This window comes from Gobio gobio, assembly GCF_949357685.1.
Source record: "Gobio gobio genome assembly, chromosome: 2".
Lineage (NCBI taxonomy): Eukaryota > Metazoa > Chordata > Actinopteri > Cypriniformes > Gobionidae > Gobio > Gobio gobio.
The window spans coordinates 61,459,502-61,470,936 of NC_137098.1; the positions used below are offsets into that span (position 1 = coordinate 61,459,502).

Below are 11,435 nucleotides of genomic sequence, written 5' to 3' on the forward strand. Positions count from 1 at the left end.
CATTGTACATGTCATTTAAATTCAACATCACTGAGCCCAAAAGCAGCAGGCAGCAGATCTGACCAAGTCCAATAATGAACAAATAAATTATAAAGCAACATGAAATTAGTTCATTGACAGTCTTATATATTATATTATATATTAAGAATATAACCAATTTACCGAATTATCCACGAATCCGCTCCACATTTTGATTGACAGCCGTCACAACCTATAGCGACCGTGTTTACTCCTTTCTTTTCAACCATTGGATAGGATTTTAAAAACGGCTGTTGTTGTATTTGTGAAAGGCGGGATGTTACGTCTGACGAAACGCTGTTAAATATGTCTAGGTGAAAAACGATGCCGCAAAAAGAATAAATGAAACGCTTTCTTTAAAAGGCAAAAGAACGCATGCGTTATATGATAATAAATTAAAAACCAACAGACTGATGAAAATGCGGGACATTTTCTCAATATGCGGCGTGCGGGACAAGGGGTGAAAATGCTGTGCGGTACAACGCAAAGCGGTTGTAACCCTAGCCACTGCCCCTCAAAATGTCTGTGCACGGCCCTGCCTAGGATGACTTGAGGGTGAGTAAATCACGGGCTAATTTTCAATTTTGGGTAAACTGTCCCTTTAAACATTCTTGGAAACTTTTGGGATAATGTATCAATGTACAAGTCAACAAACACTGTTCTAGTGGTTTTTGGATATCTTAATACAAAAATCCTTTATATGTTAAAGCGGCTTGCCATAGTCGCCTACATGAACTCTTGCTCCAGATGGGAGAAGGGGGAAAACATTCCGAAAATCCCACAACGGAGCCTTTTTCAGGGATTGTGGCCGCGATATAATAGAGATTGTTTTGGACGCATTAAAGACCAGCCGAAGAAAATCATGAGTAAGTTATCTAATAAATAATGTGTATATTAAAGATTGTTATTTGTAACCACCGAACCCGGACCCAAGACTTCTGACGCTGTTCAACAGGCGAACCCGTGGCCGAGGTTTCGGAAGTTGCCCCGGCGATGGCTGCAGCCCAGAGCGCGAGCGATTCAGGCGACGCGGGGACGTTACTGGAAGTTTCTTTCCAGAGGAACCCTCGTCAAAAATACAAATTCCTGGAGGCAGAACCCAAGATTTTAGGGGTACACGTTAAGTTCGCGTCAAAGTAGAATACAATGTATTCTGAAACATGTCTACTGAAGAGTTGTATTTCTCTTCCGCAGGTGACGGAGATCGCGCTGGCCGTCTTCTTCATTAATTGCAGATTTTTATTTTATATTGGAGTGCCTGGTGGATTTGGACAGATTACAACCAACATCATGCTAGCGTTGTCCCTTGTTGTGAGTGTCCACTGTATATGTTTTAACTGTAATTTATTCTTTATTTTTTTTTTACATATTATAAGCCTGTTCATAAGCCATTGTAAGTGTGGTGGGTTCACGCCTTGACGAAATCACCGCAATTTAGAGATTCCGACTTGTGAAAAGCGTTCATGTCATCGCAGAACTCGTAATTACAACTTGGAAACTCTGAAAGAATTTGGTGGGAGCTCCGACGTGTATCACGTGACAGATTAATTTTAGCATTTTATATTTTAATTTTTTTATATATAACACTGTACTTTGTATTATATTACCTTTGAATCAAATTACAAAAAAATAATGAATGCTGCTGCATTTAGGCTTCACAATTAATAAGAGTTATTAAATTATCTTTATGGCTCCAGAAGGGAGCAGAATCTCATTGAGCCCCATGTTAAAATACCCAACTTTACAGCAGAATAAAACATGTTTACAGCCTGGTACAAATTGTGTTTTTGGTCTATACGGCTAATTTTGCCCTTCATGAAAACTCTGAGGTGGGTGAATTTTTTTATAACTCATTCGTTTACATTATATAAAGCCTTAAAGTTCTGCATAATTAAGGGCGTGGCCACTGAGTGAAAGGTGGTCTGCTGTCTGTTAGTCATCACGTCATCTCAGCTCCGCCCACATCCCGCCTCTTTGCCCATAATCGGGAGTGACGCGCTATATAGTAAAGCGCTATATAAATGCAGTCCATTTACCAAAAAAAAACACAATAGGATTTTCCCATAGGCTTTTGGATTATCGCACACAAATAAAACAAGCTCTGTGAGCAACAAAAGTTTATGATACTTACACGTTTTGTTCATCAAGATAAATGAACACAACTTTTATACATTTTGAAGCCTAAATGCAGTCGCCAGCACTAAAAAGCTAAGCTTTAAACAAACTACAACATCACCATCGCTAAGCTTCCGACAAATCGTTCAGTTTTTATCTCAACACAATTATGCAGAAAGTGATAGTATAAGAGCACAATTATAAGCATAATAAGGCTGTAAAAGTGGACTGAGCTTACTTTTTCGGCGTGATGATGTTTAATTTCCCTGACAGCCTCTAGCCCCATTTAGCCGCTTGTTAGCAAACGCCTTTTTCAAGACACCTAACAGCTTCAAATTACAAGTGGAGAAATACAGATGTATTTTATGTCGTAAAATAAAACGTTTCGGTTACTAACGTAACCTCAGTTCCCTAAGATGAGGGAACGAGTATTGCGTTTTGCTAAAACGCTATGGGGGAATTCCTTTCCTCGAGATATTGAAGCAAATTTTTATCCAAAAATACCTTTTATACGCAGTGCAGCTGCACAACTCTCAGCAGGAAGCAGCTGCGTGCTGATTGGCTGTGCCGCTGCAACTGCAGCAACCTATAGCGAGACCGTGGGGCGGGACGGACCAATCAGGTCCTTCCGAATTCCCACCACAAGGGGCAACAGAATTTGCATAGCCAAGGGTATATAAGACCCACTCTCGCAAGGTTAGTCAGGTTAATCGACTGAAGCGACTCCTGAGCAAGTGAGCAAGCACGGCAAGCAAAACGCAATACTCGTTCCCTCATCTTAGGGAACCGAGGTTACGTTAGTAACCGAAACGTTCCCTTACGAGAGTACTCTCGTATTGCGTTTTGCTAAAAAGCTATGGGGGACCAATGCAAAACGCCGTGCTTGCTTAACGGCTCTAAAGCCGACGACACCAAACCCAGGCCAACCTAGGTGGGCCCGTAATATGATATCAATAATTCAGAATGAGCCAGACCTGAGTCGGGCCCTAAGAGAATGAACACGATATACGTGCAATAATAAGTATAGACCAGACATAGTCGGGTCAGGAATAATGAGTGGCCAGAATTCGAGCCGTATAAGGAATATGCTTATGACTTATACAATATTCAACCCAGGCCGGACTTATCGAGCCTTAAGGGGTAAAATCTGTTTACACAGCAAGAAGCCCAGCTTTTAAAGCCGGAACATCTAAATTATAGAATCTGATAAAAGTGGACGGGGAGGCCCAGCCTGCCGCCGCACAGATATCATTCAGAGAAATGCCAGTAGACCAAGCCCACGAAGAGGCCATGCCTCTAGTAGAATGGGCTCTAATGCCTAAGGGGCAGCTGAGATCTTTAGACTCATAGGCCAGTGAGATAGCATCCACTATCCACCGTGACAAGGTCTGCTTTGTAACCGCGCACCCTCGGGTGCGGCCGACAAAGCATACAAAGAGCTGTTCAGTTTGCCTGAAAGCAGCGGAACGCTCTATGTATATTCTCAGCGCTCTGACAGGACAGAGCAAATTAGCATCTATTTCATCTAACGGTGATGAAAGTGCCGAAAGTGAAATGACCTGTGCTCTGAACGGAGTTGAAAGCACTTTAGGTACCTATCCATGTCTTGGTTTGAGGACGACTTTGGAGTCGTTTGGCCCAAATTCCAGACACAGAAAGCGTGTGCAGATCACCCACTCGCTTAACTGACGTGATCGCTAACAGAAAAGCGGTCTTTAGTGACAGGAGCTTTAAGCTCACCGAATGCAGAGGCTCAAATGCAGAGCTCTTCATGGCATCCAGGACCGTGGACAGGTCCCATATAGGGACTGAAGGGGGGCCAGGTGGGTGAAGCCTTCTAGCCCCTTTAAGGAAGCGAACAATGAGATCGTTCTTTCCTAGTGACAGTCCGAATGTGATACGCTGCTATAGCAGCCACATAAACTTTGAGCGTGGAGGGGGAGCGACCCGCGTCCAGAAGCTCTTGTAAAAATGTAAGCACCTCTGACACTGCACAATCATGTGGGGTCAGACTTCGCGCTTTACACCAGTCTGAAAAGACTGACCATTTGCCTGAATAGAGCCGCCTAGTCGTGGGGGCTCTAGCTTCAGTAATAGTATTCAATACGCCTTCAGAAAGGTTCTCATGTACCCGTTGATGGGCCAAACATGAAGCGCCCATAGATCGGGACGGGGATGCCAGATCTGCCGTTCCGCCTGCATGAGGAGGTCTCTCCTCAGCGGGATCGGCCACGGATCTGTATCTGACATCTGACTCAGCAGTGAGAACCAAGGTTGATTTCTCCAAAGCGGGGCTATTAAAAGCACAGCGCATTTGCTCTCCCTGATCCTCTCTATGACCTGAGGTAACATTGAGATTGGGGGAAAAGCATAAAGAGGAAGGTTGGGCCATTCGTGGGCCAACGCATCTTCGTGCTTGGAGAAATATATTCGGCATTGAGCATTGTCTTGTGAGGCGAAAAGGTCCACTTTTGCCTTTCCAAACTTGCCCCAAATTGTCTGAATTATATTTGGGTGAAGAGACCACTCTGCAGGGGACACTTTGCCCCTGGACAGCATGTCCGGACCCAAATTCAGAATGCCTGGCACGTGAGTCGCTCTCAGCGAGCTCAGATTGTGCTCTGCCCATATTAGGGCTTCTTCCGCCATTGAGTGCAGATCGATAGATCTCAGACCGCCTTGGCGATTTATATAGGCTACCACCGACCTGCTGTCCGTTCGGATCTGGACATGGTGGTGTTTTATGTACGGAAGGAAAGCTCTTAGCGATATCGTGACCGCTTTCATCTCTAGACAGTTTATATGAAGGCTCTTCTCCGAGTCTGACCAGAGACCGGAGATCGGCCTGCCCTCGTGAAGGGCTCCCCAACCTAGGTTGGATGCATCTGTCGAGATAACTTTCCACTTCGTAACAGTGCCCAAACTCACGCCCGTCTTGTACCAGACGGGATTTTTCCAAGGAGCCAGAGCTAACACACAGCTGTGGTCTACCTTGATTTGTAATCGGCCCGAAAGCCATGCGTGAGCTGGAACGAATGTTGCGCATGTGCAACAGACCCAGTCTGAGAACTGCCGCTGCCGAGGCCATGAGACCCAACATCCTCTGAAAGTGTTTGAGAGGAATGTGTGCACCGGACCTGAGGGAAACCGCTCGGTTCCGAAACGAGAGCGCGCGCTGTGACATCAGCCGCGCGCTCATCTGCAGTGAGTCCAATACTGTTCCCAGAAACGAAACTTTCTGTGTGGGAGACAATAAACTCTTTGCCACGTTGATTCTGAGTCCCAAGCATTGTAAATGGTTGAGAAGCCAAGATCTGTGGTTTAATAACTGTATCTCTGACTGAGCTATTATGAGCCAGTCGTCGAGATAGTTGAGAATTCTCATTCCCCGAAGCCTCAGCGGGGTTAGCGCCGCTTCCATGCACTTTGTAAACGTGCGGGGAGCCAGAGATAGACCAAAAGGTAGCACCTTGTATTGGTATACTTTCCCCTCGAAGGCGAATCTCAAGAATGGCCTGTGATGGGGGGCTATTTGTATGTGGAAATTGGCATCCTCTAGATCCACAGTGAAAAACCAATCTCCCGGGCGAATGTACGCGAGGATTTGTTCATTCTCAACTTTCTGAATTTGCCTTGGTGGGCTGGGCTGGTCCAGCTTTAGCGTGACGGCTAGCGGAGGAGCTGGAACGCTTAGGCAGGAAATGTCGCATTGCCTGCGAAGCCTTCTGTGCTTCAGTGAAGCGCTCCGTGAACCCAACCACGGCGGGACCAAATAATCCTGAAGGCGACATGGGCGCGTCCAGGAAAGCGGTCTTGTCCGCGTCCTTCATCTCAGTTAGATTAAGCCACAAATGGCGCTCCAACACCGTCAGGCTGGCCATGCATCTGCCGATCGCCTGAGCGTTGGCCTTGGTGGCGCGCAGGGCCAAGTCAGTGGCGCCGCGCAGATCCTTCAGAGCCTCGTTGTCAGGAACAGACTCATCCAGGGAACGGAGGAGTTTGGCCTGGAAGACTTGAAGCACCGCCATGGAGTGTAGCGCTGACGCCGCCTGGCCGGCGGAGGCGAATGCTCGACCGGCGAGGCTGGACGTAGTGCGGCAGGCCTTGGAAGGGTGCACAGCCTTTGACTGCCATCCTCTGGCGGAGGGCGGGCAAAGGTGTGCAGCGACGGCTTCCTCGAGGGGAGGAAGGGCTTGGTATCCTTTTTTCTGAGCGCCATCGACTACCGAGAGCGCTGGAGAAAAGGAGGATTTGGCGCGAGAAGAAAATGGCGCCTTCCACGACTTTGTTAGCTCCTCGTGGACTTCTGGGAAGAAGGGAGCGGGTCTTTGAGTGGTCGGTTGACGGCGGTTCTCGAAAAGCCACTCATCCAGTCGGCTTCTCGTGGGCTCCTCGGGCTGAGACCAGTCAATGCCGAGGTCGTCCACGGCCTTGGTGAGCAAACGCATAAGCTCAGCGTCGACTGAGGTTATAACGCCGCTAGCCGTCCGCGTCGAAGTGGCGTGCTCCGAGGCGGCATCCGACCACCCGCTTCCAGATGCAGCAAGGGAAAGGCTGTCATCCTCTTCCTCCTCCGGTCCGCCGAAGGAAACAGCAGCAGCCGCCATGCGAGGGGAGCTGTGCTGTTCCTCGACGAACAACACGGGCGATGGCGAGGCACGCGGGGACATGCCCGGCGTGTGCTCGTCAGAGCGCTCCGGTGGCCTCTGGTCGCGACGTTTTTTTCTTCCGTGGCTCGAGAGGCTGGGAGCAAGGGACGGGATCCGAGTCGAAGGTGGCGAGCCGAGCCCGAAGGGTCTGCAGCGTCAGCTCGTCGCACTCCGGGCAGCCGCCCTGGTTGAGTGCAGCCTGCGTGTGGTCTCGTCCGAGACTTGACACGCAGATGATGTGCCGATCCTCGTCCGCGATAAAACCTCTGCACGAGGCGCAGGAACGAGACATTTGAAACAACGTCTCAGCTCTTTTTGGATGTGTAAAACACAGAAGGTATTTGAAAAGGATATAGTGCCGGATGGCGCAGCTGGAAGGCAGGCTGAAGGCGGAGAATCCGACGTCCTCAGGCTGCAGTGTTCCGCTGGGTGCGTGTCGACGGCAGGCTTCGATCCGGAACTCAACGATTGCAAGTCGCTGAAGAAGAATTAATCTGACTAACCTTGCGAGAGTGGGTCTTATATACCCTTGGCTATGCAAATTCTGTTGCCCCTTGTGGCGGGAATTTGGAAGGACCTGATTGGTCCGTCCCGCCCCGCGGTCTCGCTATAGGTTGCTGCAGTTGCAGCGGCACAGCCAATCAGCACGCAGCTGCTTCCTGCTGAGAGTTGTGCAGCTGCACTGCGTATAAAAGGTATTTTTGGATAAAAATTTGCTTCAATATCTCGAGGAAAGGAATTCCCCCATAGCGTTTTAGCAAAACGCAATACGAGAGTACTCTCGTAAGGGAACGTGAAAGTGCCTTGAGCTTGTGTTCACCACAGACCTTATAACTAAAACCCCATTCAAAAAACCCATTGACTTCGGGACGAGGGAAATGGAAGTGCTAAAATGCTAACTCGCTACGCGTTTTGACCTACAAAGTGAGGTCATACCTGCACCACTCTATGCACACTTCAGAATCTCGCCGGGAGTAGTAGGTCATCCGGGCACTTTTTTATGAGTGCTGTTAATTCAGACATGCTACTTTTGTCTTTGGGAAGTACGTGATTTTGGAGACAGCAATTGATTAGCTTGTTCAGGTGTGTTTGATTAGGGTAGGAGGCGGAGCTAAAGTCTGCAGGACAGAAGTTGCCCGTCCCTGATGTAACACTATGTTTCCTCTAAACAGGGCATAATTGCTGGCAGTGTGGCGATAGCAGCGCAGAACCTCCACCTACCGACAGTAAGACTATTTGGACACACAGCAAAAACAAGGAAATTTCATTTTAAAAAAGTGTCATGTATGCAAGTTATGCACTTTATGTAGAATCTGGCCAATTAAATTCTGAGTGCCCCGAAGGAAATACGTATTTCTGAGTGTATCGTTTTATTTCCTAACAGCTCAAGGCATGTTTGGGAATGCAGGTAGTCACATGTGTGGCATATGCTTTGTGTGTTATCTTCACATCATATGAAAATGGAGGGCATGATGCCTGCTGGCGTTACCACAATCCCAAGAGAAATGAAACCACCGCATGTCAACTTTTAGAGGTAAGCTAAACCGTTTTAAAGGAATACTCCACTTTTTTTGAAAATAGGCTCATTTTCCAACTCCCCTAGAGTTAAACAGTTGAGTTTTACCTTTTTTCGAATCTATTGAATCTGATTAGACGGGTCTGGCGGTATTACGCAGAAATGAGAGTATAGTTCCTAGCCATATCGGCCTAGAAAACCACAACATTTCCTTTTCCGTCAGTCTTAGTACACGATGTAACTAAAGAAGAGTCTGTTACAGGTTCAGGGTGTGACACCGGCTCTTCCTGTTGTTTGTCCTGTCCTGCATTTTTCTGCAGCTCGTGATTGGATTATCAGTTTGATCACGGGCTGATCTCCCGCACCTGTCGCTCGTTCCCTTTTCCCTTTATATGCCCAGCTGTGTCTACCTCTTGTTGTCAGTTGATCACTTCATGTCGCGTGAATGTTACATGTCTACACTGCATTCTGCTCTGTGTCTTACCTGTTTGGTTTTGTACCCAGGACCCGTAGACGAGGAGTTTTCAGCAAGCCGTATTCCCTTGCTGGGCTCGGTCTTGTCTTCTGCTGGGTCAACCTGTCCCCCGTTCTCTCGGTGGTCTCTCCAGCCTGTGTGTCTGCTGTAGAGTGCGCAGATACAGCGGGAGCCACCAAACAGATCCGTAGACTGTCACCTCTTCACTTTGTTTGACTGTTCACGTTGTTTATTCCCCGAATAAACCACTTCCTTGTTCACTGCACTTTGAGTCCTCCTTTAATCCACAGTCCCGACAGAGTCAAGTTTTAACCCCTTAACTGTCACCGTCGTTTTTTTGATCGCTTTTTTTTCCTGTATCATATATTTTAGTAATTATCATAAATTAGATATCAGCTGAAAGCTTACGAACTCAAAATTCATCCTGTGAAAACCGTATTGAAATCAGACGTTGCGTTACCATGGAAACAGTACTCTAAATTCTTCTAACGGGCTCCTCCCCTAGTGGGCGGCGTCATGTTTCGTATTATAAAATGTATTTTAACTACTTTATTATCAACATTTTTTCTAATCTTGACAAAACACATATCGCTGGAAAGGTCTGAGTCTCAAGGTTCCATATTTGGTGACTGTTTTGTGATGGAAGTGATATTTGGACAGAAATTTACAGGAAACTGCATCAAAATAACAATCAATGGAATGTGGATGACACCCGGTGGCTATTTTTGGTATAGCGCCTAAACAAAATCTCATGGGGACTTCAATTTTTGTGATATCAACTTCAAATTTGGAACACAGCTTGGTTAGACATATGGCTTTGATTTTATAGTAATTTTAGAGTAAAATGTTTTTTTTTGTACAATATATATTGTATATAAAATAAAAATATATTCATATATTTTCATTTACAGTAAATTTAAACTTCCATAACTTTTTCATACTTTCATATTATTCTTTAAAACTAGACCAAACATAGGTCTATATTCCAAAGCATTCTTGAATTACAGCCCTCTAAGTTTGGATAGTGCATTTTCATGTGTATTCTCAAAAAGAGGGGTGACAGTTAAGGGTTAAATAGGAAAAATATCGAAACGCGGTCATTTTTGAGCGAGCTGCTAACGGTCTAATCAGATTCAATGATCTATGCTAAGCTATGCTAAAAGTGCCCCCGCCAGACCAGGAGATCGGCTGAATGGATTCAAAAACGGTAAAACTCAACTGTTTAACTCTAGGGGAGTGTTCCTTTAAAGAGAACATTTTAATGCTATTATTGTCACTTTTGAAAATAACGCTTTGTATACTAAGATGCGGGAAAGCAAAAATGTTCATAGACTACTGACACGGTTTCTAAATTACTTAATATTAAATATGTTCATAAATCTTGTAAAGTTATTAGTTATCATTCTTTAACTGATGAGAGGAGGCAATTTCACACTTTTAGGAGTCCTAGGGCTCAGGGGATTGACAAAACTATTACATGATGATGAAATATTTGCCATTAAATGTTGTTGTTTATATATTGTTTCCTCTCTTTACTCACAGATTGGATTTGGTCATATAAACTCATTAGATCAACTGACGGCAGTGACTCAGATAGTTCTCTCGGTCACTTTAGCCGCATACTGTTGCAAGGTGATTCCCTGCTGCACTCCCAGATCTCACGTGGTAAGCAAAGCTCTTATTTTCTTAAACCCGTCGATGCTGGCGAGCAGTGTGAATGATGGGAAATATGATGCAGAGTTCTTGACTGTAAAACTGTTTGTCTTTTTCAGCCCGTCATCGTCATGACGACACCCACAGCTCCACAATGAAAGTGAGAGTGCGTGCATTTAAAAAGATGTCATTTTATCTAATAATACTAATAAAACATATATTTTTTGGACACATTACTAGATACATTAAGACAATATACCGATATAAACCACATCACTATAACATCTCTATATGCAAAATATTTTAAGAGCATGATAACAACCCAAATATGATGTTAACCTTTGTCTTCTAATTCAATGAACACAAATGTGTTTAAATGAAATCTTATACAGCCTTACAACACAAAATATCAAATATGAAAAAACCTTTTATAGAACATGTAGGCCTGTTGTTTTTCTGTGTAGCTTTGTGTATCTTAATACAGTCTTCATGTTAACAAATGTGCATAAACTAGCTGGAATATGCTAAAACATAACCTAGTTCTGAAAATAGAAACATCATAGTTAATAGTTATCATAGTTACATTTTGTTGCAGTAATATTCATGTTTCCATCAAAGGTTTGTGCAGGTTAAATCAAAAAATGTATTGGGAACGGGGGCACCCAACTTTTTATCCAAATGTTACCAAAAAGCCTTCAAGCCTTCTTTTGTCTCAGTCACAGTGTACTGTATGAATTTATAAACAGTGTGAAATAAAGTTGAACAGAAATAAACACAGACTCTGATGTCCATTGATGGACAGAAAAAGGAAATCTTGCATATGAAAGTAACTAACTAACTTAAATATGAAATATGCTTTCAATACCTTCCTGTTCAAATGGATAGGTAACATCATCAGTATTACAGAATTGTATCGTGTTGGGCTGATGGTTTTAATTTATGGCAAGAAACCTTACACAAGGTGGAAATTCAAAAACTGTCCCAGTCGCCTTAATCACCACCACTGCTT

The 11,435-nt window shown here is 44.9% G+C and overlaps 1 protein-coding gene across 1 annotated transcript; it reads left to right on the forward strand.

Moving 5' to 3' along the window:
- Nucleotides 1-639: 639 nt before the first annotated feature.
- LOC307141258 (membrane-spanning 4-domains subfamily A member 4A-like) lies at nucleotides 640-11,228 on the forward strand. Its single transcript, XM_079841314.1, has 7 exons — nucleotides 640-884; nucleotides 974-1,131; nucleotides 1,213-1,329; nucleotides 7,955-8,008; nucleotides 8,167-8,316; nucleotides 10,316-10,438; nucleotides 10,546-11,228. The coding sequence occupies exons 1-7, from the start codon at nucleotides 656-658 to the stop codon at nucleotides 10,582-10,584; spliced, it is 870 nt and encodes a 289-aa protein (XP_079697440.1). The 5' UTR covers nucleotides 640-655; the 3' UTR covers nucleotides 10,585-11,228.
- Nucleotides 11,229-11,435: the final 207 nt, after the last annotated feature.